This window comes from Dendropsophus ebraccatus, chromosome 1 (genome assembly GCF_027789765.1).
Source record: "Dendropsophus ebraccatus isolate aDenEbr1 chromosome 1, aDenEbr1.pat, whole genome shotgun sequence".
Taxonomy (NCBI): Eukaryota; Metazoa; Chordata; class Amphibia; order Anura; family Hylidae; genus Dendropsophus; species Dendropsophus ebraccatus.
The window spans coordinates 146190109-146211277 of record NC_091454.1 but is presented as its reverse complement, the minus strand read 5'-3'; the positions used below and the strand labels follow the sequence as shown (position 1 = coordinate 146211277).

Genomic DNA, 21169 nt, shown 5'->3' with positions numbered 1-21169 from the left:
TTGGAAGGCATGCTAATAGTATAAGGTAATAACATCAATGTACGACTGCAGATTTCAGCTTCTTGGGCAGAATCTTTACATGTGCCTCTGGAGGAAATATGCTGAGCAGTCACCTGGTCATCACCTTCCTGTCTGGGCATGTATGAAACCTCGGCCTCAGGCAAGAGAGTGCTCAGTGGTGTTTTTGATACTAAACCCGCCTGTTTTTGTCGCTTACTGCTGTATAAATGACCGTATGCAATCAATGAGGTTATATCTTTAACCCCTTAAGGTCAAAGCCAATTTTCTTTTTTGCGCTTTTGCTTTTTCCATTTTATGTTTAAAAGTCCATAGCGCTTGCATTTTTTCACCTAGAGACTTATATGAGTGCTTATTTTTTGCAAAACCAATTGTACTTTGCAATGACAGGCATTATTTTTCCATAAAATATGCTGCAAAACCAGAAAAAAATCTTTTGCGCTGTCAAATTGAAAAAAAAAAAGAATTTGTTTTGATTTCGGGGAGTTTTGCATTTACGCCGTTCGCCCTATGGTAAAACTGACTTGTTAAGCATGTTCCTCAAGTCGTTACGATTACTATGATATGTAACATGTATAACTTTTATGATGTGATGGCTTTTAAAAAAATTCAAACCATTGTTAACAAATATACGTTCCTTAAAATCGCTCCATTCCCAGGCTTACAGCGCTTTTATCCTTTGGTCTATGGGGCTGTGTGAGGTGTCATTTTTTGCGCCATGATGTGTTCTTTCTATCGAAACCTTGATTGCGCATATACGACTTTTTGATCACTTTTTTCTGGATTTGATGCAACCAAAAATGCGCAATTTTGCACTTTGGGATTTTTTTGCGCTGACGCCGTTTACCGTGCGAGATCAGGATCAGGAATGTGTGCAGCGATACCAAACATGTTTATTTATTTATTAATTTATATTTATAAAATGGGAAAAGGGGGGTGATTTGGACTTTTATTAGGGGAGGGGATTTTTTTTATTAATAAAAACACTTTTTTTAAAACTTTTTCACATAAACTAGAAGTCCCCCTGGGGTACTTGTATATACACAGCACTAATCTCTCATAGAGATCAATGCTGTGTATATACACAGTAAAGATCCATTAGATCGGTCATAGATTGCTTTGGCCTGCTGCAGGCCACAGCAATCTATTGGCGAGCCGGGATCAGCGTCATTGCGACGCTGAGGCCCGGCACGGGCAGAAGAACGGATCTCTTCCCCACGATTGCATTGCGGGGGGAGATCCGTCCCACTAGACACCAGGGATGTGAAGTGTAAAGCACTTTAATGCAGCTGTCAGGTTTGACAGCTGCATTGAAGTGCTTAATTAGTCGGCGCGGCAACGGACCCGCGCCGGCTAATAGAGGCACTGCCCGGCTGCAGATTGCAGCTGGGATCGGGGCCGCTCTAAACACCCCCCGCGACACCATGACGTATCAGATACATCATGGGTCGCTAAGGGGTTAAGGTTTGGGCAACTACATACCTGACGATGTAACAAGTTTATCTGATTATTTAGTTTAATTGAAAAAAAAGGGGGGGAGGTTACATTTTTAGGCTATGTTCACACTATGTAAAATAACGGCCGCTGTCTGCGCCGCAAAACCACGGCCATTGTTTTGAGGTTCCCTATAATGACTGCAATGCAATGTAACTACGGCCGTTGAATTCACACTACGTATCAGATAACGGCCGTTGTTTCACAACTTACGATACGTACGATAGTAATTTTACGGCCGTTGTTTTGGCCTCAAAATAACGGCCGTTGAAAATAACGGCCGTTATTTTACGCAGAGTGAACATAGCCTTATTATGGAAGTGTTTTTTTTTTTTTTTTTTTTATTCAACAAAACTTCATTGTTCATTTTTTTCACATATATTTTAAGTCCCTATAGGAGACTATTATAAGGAATCCTTACTTCTATAGCTTTCTTATGAGAAAGCTATGATCAGTATTATCCTCGATCGACTAATAATAGACTGTAGGAGACGCCTCAATCAGTCGATCAGGCTGCAAATCCCACACCAGGAGGACCAGACCCCCGCAATCATTACTGGACCATCAGGTACCAGTATTAAAGCCCTTTAGAGCACGTTTTCAGATTGAAATGGATCTAAGGGGTTGATTCATGCTGACACCGCATAAAGTGGCAGCCCTCTGCTACTCATAGTAACACAGGGCTGCCCAGTATAATGCGCCCAAGGGTTAAAGTCTTTTATGCCTCCATGTAGGAAAAAAAACAATTCCCATGCTGTTCTGCCTACAGACTCCAGGAAATGAAAATTTTAGGTAGGACAAATTTTTTTTCTTGCAGTACTTGCAACCACCAGATGTATTGGCACAGTAGCAGGACTGGGACTTCTGAGCCTGAAACAGTTTCTCATATTGGTACAATGACAGATGGGTGCACTGATGGTGGTAGTAGTCTCTGTTGCCCAGGGCACACAAAGTGTAGCATTTCAGTGTTGCTACACTGTGTTTGCCCTGGGGGACAGAGTGTGCCTGTGGTGTAAATTGTACAATAACATGACAAGGCACAGGTATTTGGAAAAATGGAACAGTTCTTCACTAAAGAAGCATGCAGTGATCCTGGTAGAGCTCAGAGGTGGTATCCACTTCTCCCATTAATGGGGTGCAATCTGTATACATCTACTCTCCAGCCCTCTCATGGTGTAGGACAAGTTAGAGGGGTCCCTCTGACAGCAATTGTTAGCAGAAACATTTCAAAGCCAAGCTGTACCCCGACATATTCTCTTCCTCTTCCCATGGAGAAGCTGACCTGGAGAGACCGCACTAGCCTTCCAAATGTCCACACTAAACTTCCTCTCCTTAGAGGGGCTACTCTAAACTGACTAGCTTCCTTCTGGAAGAAAGGTTAGACCTGAGCAAGCTGCTCACTTTTCATGGGAAGGTTGGCTATATATTTATATACACACACACACCACCGTATTTTCGGCGTATAAGACGACCCCCAACTTTTCCAGTTAAAATACAAAGTTTGGGATATACTCTCAGTATAAGACTACCCCTCTTCTAAAGTACATCAAATAAAAATTAATAAAAAACATCAGACAGCAGTGAGATCTGAGAGGCAGAGATGGTGGTACAGTAATACGGTAGGATACAAGGGTGGGCCAGACGGTTGAGAGAGGTGTGTTTTTCTGATCACAGTGCCATTCTACCATTTTGCTTTTTTCCATACCCCCAGACGTCTGCCACATATGGCAGGGATGCAGAGATTTTTTAGCACCCCCACCGTATTCCGCAACCGCAGATTCTCCAGTATGGTTCCGAAATTTTGAGAAGATTTTCCTGGGTTAAAAAGCAGTCTTATATGCAGGAAGATACAGCGTGCGTGTGTGTGTGTGTGTGTGTGTTTATTATATATATATATATATATATATATATATATATATATATATATATATATATATATATATTACACACACACACACACACACACACACACACACATATGGTATAAGGCAGTTACAGCCTTATGAGTAGAATACAAACTGTAAAATTTTGCATGTATTTCAAATAAGAACAATGGGATTCACACTGCATGTTTTTCAATGCATTTTTTTTTTTTGCAAGTAATGCACAAAAACAAAAAACAAAACTGAACCTGGCCTTACCCCAGGTACTGCTGCTTAATCCACAGCCTCCACTAGAGCCTATACTGGCTATACTTATGGTCTCTACGTGCCATGGATGATGTTTCTCCCTGCCTGTGGTGTGCAAAGATATGCAGCACTTGTCTGCCCACATTGCCAAGTGAATGCCATGTTAGGCTTAGAAATGACATACACTTAAAAAATGTAATCAAAGGTGTGTTCAGTGTGTCTTTATGACAGAGTGTACTTGTGACTTCTAATAGACCAAAGTACATACAGTGGGTGTGTGTTGTATTTCTTATCCAAACACCAGTGGTTTGATCATAGTTCACCTTCCAGTTTATCATCCTGTTAGATCCATATCAACATGAATGGGAAAGTCAGAGACTATCCAGTGAACATTACAGTAGATTCTGATCTGTGTAGGTTATTCTTGGAATTAAGGAGATAATAGCATTAAGGGATAATTTAAAAAAAGTAAAAGCCAAGTACAAAACCTTTGATATAGTCACTGCATATTTAATGCCCAACTGAGATCTCTGGGACTATGCAGTTAGTACATACAGCATTGTAAAGGTTTTGAGCATGTGGCTTGGCTGTTTAAAGCATACTTGTCATTAGAAAAAACTTCTGAAATGTTATAGCCACGTTACACAAGTTTATATTGCTGGGGGTCTAGGTGTGGAGACCCCCCTGGTCGCTGAAACGAGGGGCAGAAGCACTTACCAGCACATGCTCTGCTTCTTCATCTCCGTTCTAAATGTTAATGTTGCAGTTGAAGGAATTATAATGGAGCCTATGGAACTTCCAGCTATCACATCCCCTGGATGTTCCATAGGCACCATTATAATTTCTTTAATTGCAACATTAGAATTCAGAGCAGAAATCAAGGGGCAGAGTGTGCTCTGCTAAGAGCTTCTTCTGCCCCTTTGCTCTAGCAATCGGCAGGGGTCTCAGCACCCAGACCCCCCACCAATACAAACTTCTGATATGTGGCTTTAACATGTCAGACGTTTGTTCTAACGACAGGTACAATTTAACTGCATTCAAAATACTGATTGCTGATAGTGTGCAATTGAGCTTTAACTCACAGTACTCAAGGAGACCACCAATATTCAACTCAATCTGGTAGAGATGAGTGAATCACTCATCTAAACAAAGCAGTTTTTTAATCCGTGCTTTGCTTATCAAGCAGCCAGCCTTTCAGTGCTGCTCCGCTTCCTACTGCTCCTCCCAGGATGCCAGGAAAAGCTGGATCCAATCCAGAGAAACTTCTCTGTTTCCCAGGATTGGATCCAGCTTTTCCCCCGGCACCCGAGGGAGTGGAGAGGCACTGAAAGGCTGGCGTCTTGATTAGCGGAGGGCAGATCAATGTTGCTTTACTTAGTCAGTATATATAATAGTGCACTACTCACAGCTTTGCAGTCACTTGTTTAGACTTTATTTTACTTTTTGTTGCAGTAAAACTTGGGCTGTGTGCACATATCACTGGAGGTTTTGGCTTGGGCTGCTTCTCCTGACACAACTTTTCTTGGGGCGGATCCCTCTTAATCATGTGCATTGCCTATAATTTCTACCTGTTGTCTCAATAGCAGGAAACATTGAATAACTGGACAGATTGATTTCACCAAAGTGTAATTGACTTGAAGTTACATTGTCTGTGTTCCCGATTTAGTTTTTGTACTTTTTGAGCAGTAAAGTATTAGGTCCATCTCTGAATACATATATTGTATTAGGCCCCTCAGTGTCTGCTCCCATATAGTAGTTAGGCCCCCTCTGTGGCTTAATATACTATTAGGCCCCCTCTAAGTTGGGCCAACCTCTACAGCCCCTCATATAGTATTAGGCTGCCTCTGTACCCTATATAGAATTACCCTCTGTGCAGCACCCATGTGCCCTCTAGTATTATGGCCCACTATGCAGTTCCACCACTAGCGCTTGAGGTTCCTTGATAATTGTGGTCACCACATGGACTTTACATTGGCAACTCCAGGCTCTTACAACCACATGTAATAACAAATTCCTCATTACAATTACCAAGAAACATCAAAGCTGAATAGTTAAGAAACACAAAAGTACGCATAGGCCTTGTAGAAAATAGATTTATTTTGATTTTCACTCGTTAGGCACTGTAGGGGGAATAGTTAACATTATACACAGCTGGTGCAGTCATTTACATTTATTTAGTCTGTGACTTGTACCTATAAGGGTGCCTACACACGTACCGTATCGCTGCGTTTTTAACGCTGCGTTTTTTACATGCGCGTTTTGATTTTCACATGATTTTCATGTAAAAAACGCAGCGATAAAAACACAGCGATACGATATGTGTGAAGCTACCCTAAAAGTCCATCCACTGCTGCGGCGTAAACACTTAAACATCAATTTTATTCTGAATGGTGAGAAATCCTTACAAAAGAATATCCTGCCAGCATGGTAGGCCACAGACAGGAGTGCTTACAGGTAACAATCTGTGCACTTAATGGTGGTGTCACACAAAGCTTTGTGTGGCAGCTTTTAATTATTTTTTTGAGACAAATGCAGTTGTGAATTCAGAAGTAATGAGAAATATTGAGGAAGGCCTTACTCTTATCTTTCCTGCTGGAGCCACTTCAGACTTTGGCTCAACATGAAAAAAGCCCTCTTGCAAAAAAATGCTGCGAGTAACACCAGCCTTAAAGGGAATCTATCAGCAAGTTAGACATTCCTACTCTGCTGATTCAAATAGGGCATAAAACAGTGGGAATGAGGAAGCATACCTTCATTTTGTCCATGCACTGTGGTATTATAGAGAAAACCTTATATGTAAATGAGAGATCAGATGCACTGCGGGCGTCTCTTTACTCCTCACCAATCCGCCTGCCAGCTCCTGCAGAATAACTATTAAAGAACATTCATTTGATCTCTGCAGTGAATGGTGATGGAGAGGTGTTCTGTATAGAGATGAGCGAACCGGGTTCGGGTTCGAGTCCATCCGAACCCGAACGACTGGCATTTGATTAGTGGTGGCTGCTGAACTTGGATAAAGCTCTCAGGTTGTCGGGAAAACATGGATACAGCCAATTACTATACCCATGTTTTCCACATAGCCTTAGGGCTTTATCCAACTTCAGCAGCCACCGCTAATCAAATGCCGAAAGTTGGGGTTCGGGTGGACTCGAGCATGCTCCAGGTTCGCTCATCTCTAGTTCTGTATGAACTGGTGGGAGGGCAGACCAATGCACTGAAATGTAAAGGAATGCCACCAATGCACCCAAACCTCTAATATTTATAGTTATAAAAGTTAAGCTTTCCCCATAAAGCCACAGCAGACATAGCTAAAAATATATGTGTGGCCTCCCTGTCATCTGCCCTATTGGCAGGTTAGGATAGACAGAATGCCTTTAATATTTAAGAAGTATCATTCCTGGAATGGCCAGAGAGCTGAAATTAAATCTGAAGCGCCATCTTGTAGCCTCTAGTGAAAGAACACTGGTGCATAAAATGGCTTTTGCAGCAAACATAGAAATACGAGAGGAAACATATACAAGAGAGGAATCTACATATTTTACATCTCTGTCTCAACATAGAACAAGCACTTCATTACCACAGATTTGTGTTTTACAGACATATCATTCATTCCCCTTTCCAAATTAAAAAAAAAAAAAAATCTGACAAAAATTCAGCCTCAAATAAAAAAGGTCAAGCATTAAGTAAATCCATTTTTATGCCTAACTATATATTTATGTACATATATATGTAGAACTTCACAGTCTCTTGGTGGAAGTGGCATTATATGGAGTGCTGGGTACAACCACCAGAGCCATTACTGAGGCAACTGCTAAAGAAAGACAATGAGTTTCTTCTCTGGAGAAATAGGAGGAGGAGGGATAGGGGAAATAGTCAGAAGTGTATAAAAGGTTGAAGTAATGCAATCAAGATTCTCAGTTTGCCTGGAATGCCCCCCTAGCAGCCGAGGTGGCAGCTCCAGCAGCTGCATTTTGAACTGTGCGATTGGAAAAGATGCCCTGTGAAAACTCTTCCTGTGCTCTCTGGAAATTTGCACCTGTTCTGCGATACATTGAGTGAACCTGTAAGAAACATATATACATTAATGCAGGGAGCACTCCAAATAACAGAGCAAAACCACTCTTCAGCATTAGAGGGAGTATAAACCTAAAGGGGTTATCCAAAGACTATAACTTATCAGCAAACAAGATAGGGGATATCTAATCCCTACAGGACTACAGGATTGCCGATGATAGCTGGCATACCTCGAGAAAGGGCCGGAAGGTACAAAGCGATAGTAGGCATGCAGGAGGTGGTGTGTGTCTGCTATTCCTGATGTGAGGTTTATTGGAATTTGCATATAGAAAAAATTTTATGGTAAGTGCCGCTGAAATACCTTTTTTTGTTTTGTTTTAGGAAAGAACAGAGGGAGAATTCTAAAATGTGCAATACAAATCTGCAAAGATTTTGGTGTGGATGTAATCACAGACTGCACTGAAAGAAATAAAAGCTGCAAAGGATGGATTTTCCCTAAAGACTTCACTAAATCATTTGGGTGCAACAACAAGAAAACAAGCCCTGAAGGACATGGCATTTTTCATAGTAACACAGTGGGGGGATTTATAAAACATGATGTAAAGTGAAACTGGACCAGTTGCCCCTAGCAACCAATCAGATTCCACCTTTCATTCCTCACAGACTCTTTGGTTGCTAGGGGCAACTGAGCCAGTTTCACTTTACACCATGTTTGATAAATCTCCTCCACTGGGTGTAAAACTACCCAATCTCTGGTGGCAGCTGCAGACTAGGTCACCTTTAAAACAGGATGGAACAGATTTTCCATTCTGATGCATAGTGTTGCCACTGCCTTCTATTAGAACAGGACAGAAAAAAATGGAACCTGCATCATTTCTGTGCCCTGTTGCATCTTGTTATACTAGTAGGTTTACTGAACTAAAAAAAAAAATAAGGTACAGAAAAATAAGATACATGACAAAATAAATCAGCTCAAATTAGCAGGCCTTTGTAATTTTATTGCAACATTACAAGCTTTATTGTAGATTTACCTTTTTGAGCAGGAACAGAGATAAGGCGGCACACACAGTAAAGAACGATGCCACAATCATCATTATCACAGCAACTGCAGTGTTAGTTTTTATCATGGCCAACGCTATTATCCAGCCACTGCAATGAAGCAAAAAGATGTGGGATAAGTAAGAAGGATGGCACAGAGGAGAACAATGGGAGGAACTTCAAACTTACCTGTCTCCCCAGTGAGGGATGCCAACCGCTTGTATGATATAAATGACGATTTGACAGAAGAAGATTAAGAAGAACACAAAGAAATTGAAGGAGCTGTCTGTCCTGTAAAGAAATAGTGTGTCAGATTCAGACTTTATTACAATCTTAACATCTAATACTGACCTTTGGGGCAGAGCCCTGTGGCTGCAAATGTTGGGTCACTGTCTGGCTACTTAGTAAGTTCCATATGGGATATATAAAAGGGTCAGTGCGCACCTATGCTGCAGCAGCAATGGTCCCTAAACATTTAAGAAGCACTAGTGCTTCTTCTAGGATACAGACTCCCATGTCAAGACTTACGCGCTGAATGGAACTATAAAAAATCTAGATCTGTGGGAAAGGTTTCACAAAAGTTTATATGGGTTATATTAAAGTGTCACTGTCATTTGGGAAAACTTTTGAGAATAAAGACATGTCAAAAGTTTTGATCGGCCTGGGTCTGAGTGTTCAGATCTGTACCAATTGGGAGAAGAAGCTGGGAGAAGACCAGGGCTCCATAGACTTACATTATGAGACTGACTTTTTTTGTAACCTGGACTGATCAAAACTTTTGACATGTTTCTATGACATGTTTAAAGTTTTGACACTTTAAAAATGCATAAATGGGAAATATTTTTTTTATTAAGGAGTGCATGAGGATACACTGCTGGTGGGTTTATTATGTACCACCACCACCGATTTCATCTCAGAAGACTTTCCAGATTGTGTTAGCAGTGCCTTTTTTTATGTACATACCAAGAATAAAAATAAAATGAAAAAATCCAATGTGTATGGCCACTTTCCAGGTGCCTTTGACACTTATGGAAAAGTGTACCTCAATATGTGGTAGCAGAGTTATTCTCTCTAACCTTTTCATGCTTAATTATATATATGTTGTATTTATAGACAAAACAGAGATTCCAAGGTCTGAAGAAAAATTTACCTGAATGCTTTGTAGATTGGCCGGTACCAGCATATGAAGGCACAAGGTGTAAACAATATAAACCACAAGATGGATAAGCCAAAATCGACACCACCAGTCTCAGCGTTAGCGGTGAAGTATGCCAAGCAAGCCAGAAGGTTAAGCAGAAGTGTGACAGAGTGAACTAGAGAAAGAATCACAGTATTAATTCCAATATACAATAATATAGGTATCATCATGTTACATTTCTGTACAGCAGCCACACTGCCCATTTCTGGGCTCACAGCACACACACCAACAGGATGAGGGATCATCTCAAATACAATAAAAAGGTCATATAATATATGATTTTATTTTTTGTGCACACTTGTAAATGTGTTTTGAGGCGAAACAGTTACTTCCTGATGTAGATTTTAGCCTGTAAGTGGATTAGCCCCATTTACTGGGTGTAATTCCATGTTTAAAAAAAAAGATCTGTGAAGAATTTTTGCAATAGAAAAATCTATTGGCTGGATATACCTTATTATCTATAGAAAAACCCTATCAGGGGAAACAATGTAGTAACGTAATGTAACAATGTAAGTAAGACCTTCAAACCCTCATTCCCTAGTACTGTGACAACTCCATCATAAAGGTTCCTTGTGTAAACCCAGCATAAGTGCCAGTTCACACGGAGTAAAATCGTCGGAATACTGTGGCTCGCGTGCCTCTGCTTCCGCGGATCTACGCTTAAAGAATTGACATGGAGTGGCGTAAGCCGTCCCAATGAAACAGACGGCGGACGGGATTCTGACGATTTTACTCTATGTGAACTGGCCCTAAAAGAATAATAAAGTTTACAACACAAGACTTTTATATCACTACGGAGATTGTGATAAATTCTTTTTCTAAGGCATTTACAGGTATGTGTCACTACCCCATTCCCAGCTAGATACTTACACATCCATAGGTAATACAGCATTTTACAAGTGCGCTGAAAATCTGCTGGGATGTCTGCAGAGAAGTCCTGATAGAAGCATGGTTTAATGGGGCACTTAGAAGGAAGAGGAGGCCAGTTATTCTGTCTTACTGTAGAAAGGGAGAAAGCATGTCAGGCAGACTTATTATATTGCTTACAGGGGTTATCCAGCTTTTAAAATTAATGCACTATTCTTAGTAACATCAACACTATATTGGTGGTGTGTCGAACGGGACCTAAGTAGGTAAGTATTGGTTATTTTTTTATTTTTGGCACACCCCCGGCAACAACTTTTATACAGTGGGGAAATAAGTATTTGATATACTGCAGATTTTCCCACCTACAAAGTATGAAGAGCTCTGCAAGTTTCATCGTAGGTAGACTTCACCTGTAAGAGACAGGATCTATAGAGAAAAGTTAAGAATCAAGCAATGTAATTTTCTGGAAATAATTATTTAGGATTTCTGAAAAACAGAACTTACTATTTGGTACAGAAACCTTTGTTTGCAATTATAGAGGTCAGATGTTTCCTGTAGTTCTTGACCAAGTTTGCAGACACTTCAGCTGGGATTTCGTCCCATTCCTCCATACAGATCTTCTATAGATCTCTTAAGATTCCAGGCTGTAACATCCAGTTTCAGCTCCCTCCAAATATTTTCTATTGGGTTCAGGTCTGGAGACTGGTTAGGCCACTCCAGAACCATGAAATGCTTCTTATGGAGCCACTCCTTGGCTGGCCTGGCTGTGTGCTTCAGATCATTGTCATGCTGGAAGACCCGGCCACGGCTAATCTTTAATGCTCTTTAATGCTTTAATGCTTACTTAAGGAAGGAGGTTGTTGGCCAAAATCTCGCAATACATGGCCCCCATCCATCCTCTCTTTAATACACTGCAGTCATTCTGTCCCCTTTGCAGAAAAGCACCCCCAAAGTGTGAGGTTTCTACCACCATGCTTCATGTGTTCTTGGGGGTTGTACTGATCCTACTCCCTCCAAACATGAAGAGTGGAGTTCATCCCAAAATAGTTCTATTTTGGCCTCATCTGACCACGTTACCTTCTCCCATGCCTCCTTCTGGATCATGTAGATCAGACCTGGGCATTGTGCGTCCCACGGGCCACATCTAGCCCTTTAAAGGGACAGTGTCACATTTTTGAAAAAATTTTAATAAAAGGTAATAAGAAAAAATAGGTGTTTTGCATTTTTTTTAATTTTTTTTTTGCATAGGGCTTGAGTGTCTTTTAATCAAATGAATGTATGCACAGGGGGCTGCCATTTTAATAGTGTCTGTGTGTGACGTCATTTCACGACACACACACAGACACTATACGGCACCTCCATAACATTAGAGTGAACCGACGGAGTCCGTCTGGTTCACTTAAACTGGAGGCTCCGTCGCTGTGTACTGCACATGTGCATAGACATGTGCAGTACACAGCTGAATTAACTGGGGCGGGGTGGCGGCGCCATTTTTTTGAAGTCCCTGCCCAGCAAGAGGAACGAGGACAGGGGAGGAGAGAAACCGCACAGAGAGTAGACAGGAGAGCTCTGTGCAGCTCTCTCCCCTCCCTAGCCTCCCCAAACAGTGTCGGACTGGCCCGCGGACCGCTCCCACTAACCTTCCAGCAGACCAGCCAGGGGTGGGCTGGATAGGACGGTCCCCCCAGTACAGTTACGGGGATGCGGTGAGCTTTCGGCACGGACAGGCTGTAATACACCGGCCCGGAAGCTCACAGCTGCTGCCCCTCAGTGCCCGGACTTCTCTCCTGCTCGGCGACCACGTGACATCGCGACGCTGCAGAGCAGGAGAGAAGTCCGGTAACCGAGGGGCAGCAGCTGTGAGCTTCCGGGCCGGTGTATTACAGCCTGTCCGTGCCGAAAGCTCACCGTATCCACTGTACTGCGGGGAACCAGCCTGCCTCTACTGCGCCTCCTCCCTGTGCCCCACGTAAGCTTCTCCCCTGTCACTCCAGCCTCCCTTCACATTAGCTTCCTCCTGGCACCCCAGCCTCTCTCCCCCCCCCTGGCACCCCAGCCTCTCTCCCCCCCCCTGGCACCCCAGCCTCTCCCCCCCCCCCCCCTGGCACCCCAGCCTCTCTCCCCCCTGTCACAGCAATAGCCTGTACTCTCGTGTGTGTGTGTGTGTGTGTGTGTGTGTGTGTGTGTGTGTGTGTGTGTGTGTATATGTATATATATATATATATATATATATATATATATATATATATATATATATATATATATATATATATATATATATATATATATATACATATACACACACACACACACACACACACACACACACAGAGGGGAGTACAGGCTATTGCTCTCTGGTGTCAGCAGTGTCACACATTATATGGGTAGAGGAGGTGTGTATATATATATATATACCTCTGTGTAACGTGTGACACTGCTGACACCAGGGAGCAATAGGCTGTACTTTCCTGTATGTGTGTGTGTATATCCTCTGTGTAACGTGTGACACTGCTGACACCAGAGAGCAATAGCCTGTACTTTCCTGTATGTGTGTATGTATACACATACACACATACAGGAAAGTACAGGCTATTGCTCTCTGGTGTCAGCAGTGTCACACGTTACACAGAGGATATACACACATACAGGAAAGTACAGGCTATTGCTCCCTGGTGTCAGCAGTGTCACACGTTACATGGGTAGAGGAGGTGTGTATGTGTGTGTGTATATACAGTGGTGCCTTGGATTACGAGCATAATTCGTTCCGGGACCGTGCTTGTAATCCAAATCCGCTCTTAAACCAAAGCAAAATTTCCCATAAGAAATCATAGAAATGCAGACAATTGGTTCCACACCCCAAAAATAATGATTTATTATTCTGAACAACAGGTAAATCTAATAAAACAAACATTCAGAAACAGCAGAATATGTGATATTATAAGTTACTGTACAGTAATAGAGAGGATGGAAAACACAAGGGCTGACAGAGACTGCAGAGAGCATGAAGGAATGAGCAGGGCAGATGTGGGCACATACATGCAGCACTCTCTGTCCGGGGAGAGAGGGGTTACAGCTATGGAGAGATTACCTCCACAGTCCTGTCCCCTGATGTAAGCCCCAGCCTGGAGTGGATCAGCTATGATTTGGAAGGTGAGGGAGACTTCCTGGGTTGGAGTACAGTGCTGTAGACCCCGCTATGCAGACCATGCCCCTCCCCCACAGCACAGGGAGCTCTTAAACCAAAGCAATGCTCTTAAACCAAGTCACAATTTTTTAAAACTGTGAGCTCTTAAACCAAAACGCTCTTAAACCAAGGTAACACTATATTATATATATATATATATATATATATATATATATATATATATATATACATATACATATACACACACACCTCTGTGTATATATATATATATACACACACACACACACACATACAGGAAAGTACAGGCTATTGCTCTCTGGTGTCAGCAGTGTCACACGTTACACAGAGGTGTGTGCATATATATATATATATATATATATATATATATATATATATACACACACACACACACACACACACACACACACACACACACACACACACATACAGGAAAGTGTGTATATATACATATATTATATATACATACACACACACACATACACACCTCCTCTACCCATGTAACGTGTGACACTGCTGACACCAGAGAGCAATAGCCTGTACTCTCCTGTATTACATACCCTCTACATGTGGAATGTATGACATGAGCTGTCTGTATAAGTGTAACAACAATACTATGTGCATGCGGGGGATGGGCGGTGAGAAGTTTGGGAGATGAGTGTGAGCAGGCGAGCTGTCTGAGGTTCTGCAGCAGGTTGAGGTGTATTAGGAGGTTCTGCAGCAGTTGAGGTTTATTATGAAAGGCTAGGGACACACTTGTATATGTGTACTGCTGTGCAGACAACAACAAAATGGCGCTGCCCAGCACTACACATAATAGCACCTTTCCCCTCTTTGTTTCCCCTGTGAAAAGAGGAGGGAGGTGATGATGTCACAGCAGTTGAGCAGAGACTGCCTCTTTTTTTCAGCAGCCGGCTTTCAGGCTGCTTTTACCAGCAGTTTCCTGGTGGAGCTCCCCCTGGTGGTCATCACTGGGAAATATGGAAAATTAGATTGTTAATTTTTCATATTTCCTTAGATGTAAAAAAAATGAAAACCACATATAAATTAACAAAAAAAAATAACAAATTCAGTTTTAACACTTTCAAAAAAATTTTTAACTTTGCGACACATTCCCTTTAACTAGTACTGACCGGCCTGCATGAGATTGATAAGCTCAGTGTCAGCAGCACTCTAAACATTAAGTTTTGAGGCCCCATGAATCCATGTCATACAGAATTAATAAAGCCCCAAAAAGTAATGTCCCCTGCTCTCCCTGCCTGATGTAGACCCCTGGTGTTCATTCTCCCAGCTCACTGACACACAGTGGTTGGGCAGTGCTACTGTAGTGGTTGCAAAAGCCGCCCTGAGAACGGAGTTATATTAGTCTGGCCCTCTAAAACCATTCCAATTTCTCATGTGGCTCCATGGGAAAATTAATTGCCCGACCACGATCTATATGGTCACTGGTGAACTTCGAACAGGCCTGGTCATATGGTAGCGTGAGCAGGGGGACCTTGCATACCCAGCAGGATTTCAACCCATGACAGCATAGTGTGTTACAAATGGTAATCTTTGAGACTGTTGTCCCAGCTCTCTTCAGGTGATTGACCAGGTACTCCCATGCAGTTTTGGGTTGATTCTTGACCTTTTTCAGAATGATTCTTACCCTATGGACAAGAACTTCCATGGAGCCTCAAGACTGTGTTTAAGTCATCTTGTGTTTCCTCCATTTTCTAATAACTGTGCCAACAGTTGTCACCTCATCACCAAGCTGCTTGCCTATTGTCCTGTAGCCCATCTTAGCCTTATGCAAGTCTACAATTTTATTCCTGTGTCCTTAGGGTGCCTTTACACAAAGTTTTATCTGACAGATTATTAAAGGCAACGCCAGGAATCGATTTGAAAAGTGGAGCAGTCTCAGTCTTATCTTTATGACCTGATCTCTGTTTATAGTCTGTTCCTGGCTTTGGCTTAAAAAAAAAAAAAAAAAAAAAAAAAAAAAAAACTGTCAGATAAATCTTTCTGGGTAAAGGCACCCTTAGACAGCTCTTTGGTCTTGGCCATTGTGAAGAGGATGGAGTGTGACTGACTGAATAAGTGTGTGTGGACAGGTGCTTTTTTATACAGATAATGGGGGAGATTTATCAAACTGGTGTAAAGTAGAATTGTCTTAGTTGCCCCTAGCAACCAATCAGATTCTGCTTTTCATTCCTTAGATGCTTTGAATAATGAAAGGTGGAATTTGATTGATTGCTAGGGGCAACTAAGACAATTCTACTTTACACCAGCTTGAAAAATCTCCCCTAATGAGTTCAAACAGGTGCAAATAATACACGTAATGAACGCAGAGTAGGAGAAGTAGGAGAAACAGAATTCTTGCTGGTATTTATTTCATGCAAAATTTGCAAATTCATTTACAAATCATAAAATGTGATTTTCTGGATTTTTTTAAATAGATTCTGTCTCTCACAGTTGAAATGTACCTATAGTAAAAATTACAGACCACTCCATTGTTTGTAGGTGAACAATTTGCAAAGTTAGCAGTGTATCAAATACTTATTTTCCCCACTGTAAATCTCAAAATACCCCTTTAATCGCCTTAATGACCAGCAAAAGCTTTTGTCAGCGGAGCAGGAACAGCCTGGCACCGGTCTCCTGTGCCGGACATCATGGAATCTTGGTTGTTGCATGATAATATGGCTCTTGCTTTAACATAAAGCAACAGAAAAACCTTGGATCCTTGTAGTTTACATCCTGGATAAAGTAAGTGGTTGAACTATGAAGGCAGCATCTAAGTTTTCTGGGCATCTGTCACCCAAACAACATGATGGCCACAATTTGGATAGGTTTCAATGACAGGAGGGGGCCTATTGAAGACACCCCCCCCCCCCCAGTATGTGAAGTATTGGCCATGTCATTGGCCAAGGAAAATTGTCCCCTAAATTAACAAAAAACAGCTGCATGTGTGTAGGCAGAGCTGCAATATTTTTCAAAACCAGAAAAAAAATAGAAAGAAAAGAAGATGAGTGGCAGCTGACATAATATTTATAAAAAAGGGCCTATGCAACACATTGCACAAAATCATAGCAGCTCACACCCTGAAACCTCTGTATACTCACAGTTAATATTTACATTCCTTGTTTCTTGTTCTTTCCTTTCAAGCTCAGCTGCTTTCCTGTCTAGCTCCTCTTGCTGCTGCAGGAGGCTGGCTTGTGCTGCTGCTGCTACTGCCTTCGAGAAAGAGGGAAAGAATGAACATAAAACCTCTACTCCAGATATTTCACAGTCATGTAAACATCTACTGCAGACTGTATGGTACCAGAAGTGGTGATAAACAAGGGTTTAATAATAAAAAGAAAATGCTAACAGTTTGTGTTGCTGATTGCCCACTGGCTAACTAGGGTGTGCATGAGCCTATTGTGTGACCCCCAGACCGCAGGGGTGGGGGCCAACTTCATGTAGTGCAGCTGCTCCAGCATGTAGGGTGAGCATGACTTCTACAGAGTCCTCTGCCAATCTAAGAAAGGGGAAAGTTGAATCTGCAAGATTTCTCTTCTGTTATGGAGCAACTGTGGTATTTTCAATTACAGTCAGTTTTTTTGCCACAATATCCACTATTTGCATAGTTGATTATGCATAATAATAGTGTTCTCCTTTTACACAAATGCAATGTCATTTTGGTTCCCCCTCCAAGATGATGATGATGATGACACTCTAATCGTCTAATGGCAAACTTATAGTTAAATAGGGTCTGCGGTCACAAGCTTTATACTTCTATGCTACAAAGTCACTGCACAACAGAGCAGAGAGGCACAAAGTGGGGAACAAGACAGTACACTGGAGGAGCTAGCAGATGCTAGGTGACGATTGGTGTTTATTATTAAATTTTTCCCCCACAGCGGAGCTGATACTATATGAGGACTGCAGGAGAGGGAGGCTAATGGTAAATGGGGACAATAGAGGAAGGCAAATTCTGCACACTGTGCCATCTATCCTAAGGCTGGCCCTGTGTGTGATATGCAGCTATGTGCAGGCATGTAAACAAAAGATGTAGTGATTCTCAGTGTAAAGCCTATTTAACCCTTAGGGGACACAGCCAGTTTTCATTTTTGCGTTTTCGTTTTTCCCTCCTCGTGTATATAAGGCCATAGCGCCTGCATTTTTCCACCTAGAGACCCAAATGAGCCCTTATTTTTTGCGCAACTAATTGTACTTTGCTAAGGCAGATGTAATTTTTGCCTAAAATGTGCCGGGAAACCAGAAAAAAATTATATGTGTGGTGAAATTGAAAAAAAAAAACGCATTTCTTTTATTTGGGGGAAATGTGTTTTTACGCCATTCGCCCTGGGGTAAAACTGACTTGTTATGCATGTTCCTCAAGTCGTTACGATTAATACGATATGTAACATGTATAACTTATATTGTATCTGATGGCCTGTATAAAATTCAAACCGTTGTTAACCAATATACGTTCCTTAAAATCGCTCCATTCCCGGGCTTATAGCGCTTTTATCCTTTGGTCTATGGGTCTGTGTGAGGTGTCATTTTTTGCGCCATGATGTGATCTTTCTATCGGTACCTTGATTGCGCATATATGACTTTTTGATCGCTTTTTATTACAATTATTCTGGATTTGTTGCGACCAAAAATGCGCAATTTTGCACTTTGGGATTTTTTTGTGCTGACGCCGTTTACCGTGTGAGATCAGGAATGTGATTAATTAATAGTTCGGGCGATTACGCACGCGGCGATAGCAAACATGTTTGTTTATTAATTTATTTATTTATTTTTATTTATAAAATGGGGAAAGGGGGGTGATTCAGACTTTTATTAGGGGAGGGGGTTTTGTGTTATTAAAAATACTTTTTTCTTTTACTTTAGACATATACTAGAAGCCCCCCTGGGGGGCTTCTAGTATATGCACTCTGATCTCTCATAGAGATCCATGCAGTATAGTTATACTGCATGAATCCATGAGATCGGTGTTCTATTACTTTTGGCTGCTGCAGCCAAAAGCAATAGAATGCCGAGCCGGGATCAGCGCCATTACGGAGCAGACCCCGGCCCGGTATGGATGCAGGGATCGCCCCCCCGCAATCGCACCGCAGGGGGGCGATCCCCCCACTAGACCACCAGGGATGCATATCAGGAAGTATTTAGAAGCAGCTGTCAACTTTGACAGCTGCTTCTAAGTACTTAATTAGCGGGCACGGCGATCGGACCGTGCCCGCTAATAGCCGCGAGCCCGGGCTACACGCGGCACCCGGGATCGCGGCAGTTCAGAGGGTGGTCGCCGCGCGACTGAACTCCCATAGCGGCAAGAGGACGTTAAATAACGTCCTGGTGCAGCTATGGGTTAAATGAGTAATGGGCAGAGATGTCTAAAGTCTGCTCCCCACATACTTTCCTAAGGATTAATACTGTACATTAATACTAAGCATTAACACATATCCCAGAAAACTCCTTTAACGTTCGTTCACAGAAGAGATTCTACAATGTCCAGTGGTCAATTTCCACACTACTGCTGCCTGTTACTTTTTTTTTGTACTTTCTAAAAGGTTACTTACATACACTATGGGTCCACACAACATGGCTAGTAGGACAGTGATCATCTCTCTGTCTCTGACACTTGCAGTGCAAATGTGGGAGCCAACCAGCCTACACAGTCCCGTCTCTTTCACCAAAATAATTAAACATGTACCTGCGGAGATGGCTCCACAGATGGCTGTAAAACAGCAGGCTGAGAAGGCATCACGGGCTGTACCGGCACAGTTTTCTGATTTGTTGTCTGTAAGCAAACAATTTATAGAAATTAACAAATTAAATAATCAGAAACAATATTAATTGGATTTAGGAGGGAACAGTTGTCTGTAAAACTGCACACAACAGTGTATAACGTGACTAGCTAGGCAGTCCCAACATACTTTGCATATATAGAAATGGATCATACTGCATAAGACATCACGTCACAGATGGCTAACAAAATTAAGTAAGCACATGAGAGTAATAAGTGACTGCATAGAACCAGCTCACAAGGCAAGCCTCTTCCTTGTAATGTGGGAATGGGCAGAACAACATTACTGATACCCACCAAGCGAGAATTTTCAGAAAAAGGGTTAAATTCTTCAACAGTCCCATGGCTGCCGCTGGTGATTTGTGTCACTGCAGGATCCTATAAAAAGGAAAGAAAATATGTAAACCATGTTGGATAAAAAACTAAATCATAACGCACATGACATCACCACCACAGGTTATATCCTAGCAGTGGATGCTGCTTCATGCAAAATAGGTGTTTTTCCCCACTTCCGGCACAACAGTTAAGTTATAGGTAACAAGGGAAGACCTCTCATAGCCTGCCGGTGTCTACACTGGAACATTGTTATGACAGTGGAAATACATCACAGCTAGTGATGAGCAAGTAGTATTTGATCGACAACGAGACAGTATTCAGACAGGCAGGAAGGCAGGGTGAGCAATAGGCTGTAGTTGATCTACTGGAGAGATAGGGCCCTATTACACGGGACGATTATCGTGTAAAAAATCGTTATATTGCAGGCAACGATCGAAAAATCGTTCGTATGTCGTTGATTTAGATCTGTACCTAAAATTATCGTTAATTGTTTCGCTAATCGTCCGCTGTAATTCCACGTTTATTCGCTCAAGTTCCGCATTTTTTTCACTAGTCATTCAGTGTAATAGCACATTGCCCATTGTTTTTCTGAGATCAGAAGGAATAAACGCAATCGCAATAACGATCGTAATAACGATCGTATCTAACGACCATCGTTCTGTGTAATGTGGTGAACGATTTCAGGTTAATGATAAACACTCTCGTTTGCGATTGTTTATAGTTGGTCATTAATCGTTAAAAATCGCTCAGTGTAATAGGACCCATAGGGTATTGGCTGTATACTGTGTGTGCCATAAAAACTATTATCTGGGTACTACTGATTTGTGCACTGTGCATCCTATAAATAATTTGAGCGCCTTTTTTTTTTTTTTTTTTTTTAGAATGCCAAAAAGGAAAAAAAAAAATTATATATCTGGTATACGGTTGTATACTGTGAGTGTGCCATAAAAACTATTATCTTGGTACTACTGATTTGCGCACTGTGCGTCCTGTAAAGAATTTGAAGTAATTTTTGGAGGGCTCACCGCATCATTCAAACACATACGTACACAATGACCGTTAGCGGTGGGTGCTGTTTAATTTCCCCCTTGCCTATGCCATCTGTGGTTGTCATGGGCGACATGATTTAAAGGGCG

At 41.8% G+C, this 21169-nt stretch overlaps 1 protein-coding gene across 1 annotated transcript in view; it reads right to left on the bottom strand.

Annotated features, from left to right (window-relative positions):
• Positions 1-5718: 5718 nt before the first annotated feature.
• Positions 5719-21169, bottom strand: part of SCAMP2 (secretory carrier membrane protein 2) — a 43335-nt gene continuing 27884 nt past the window's right edge. The window contains exons 2-9 of the mRNA XM_069981454.1: positions 19995-20075; positions 19605-19691; positions 17023-17134; positions 10762-10890; positions 9844-10006; positions 8883-8984; positions 8687-8804; positions 5719-7702 (exon numbers count right to left, since the gene is read on the bottom strand). Of these exons, the coding sequence (XP_069837555.1) occupies positions 7556-7702; positions 8687-8804; positions 8883-8984; positions 9844-10006; positions 10762-10890; positions 17023-17134; positions 19605-19691; positions 19995-20075 (939 nt within the window). The 3' untranslated portion in view covers positions 5719-7555. The remainder of the gene's footprint in view (positions 7703-8686; positions 8805-8882; positions 8985-9843; positions 10007-10761; positions 10891-17022; positions 17135-19604; positions 19692-19994; positions 20076-21169) is intronic.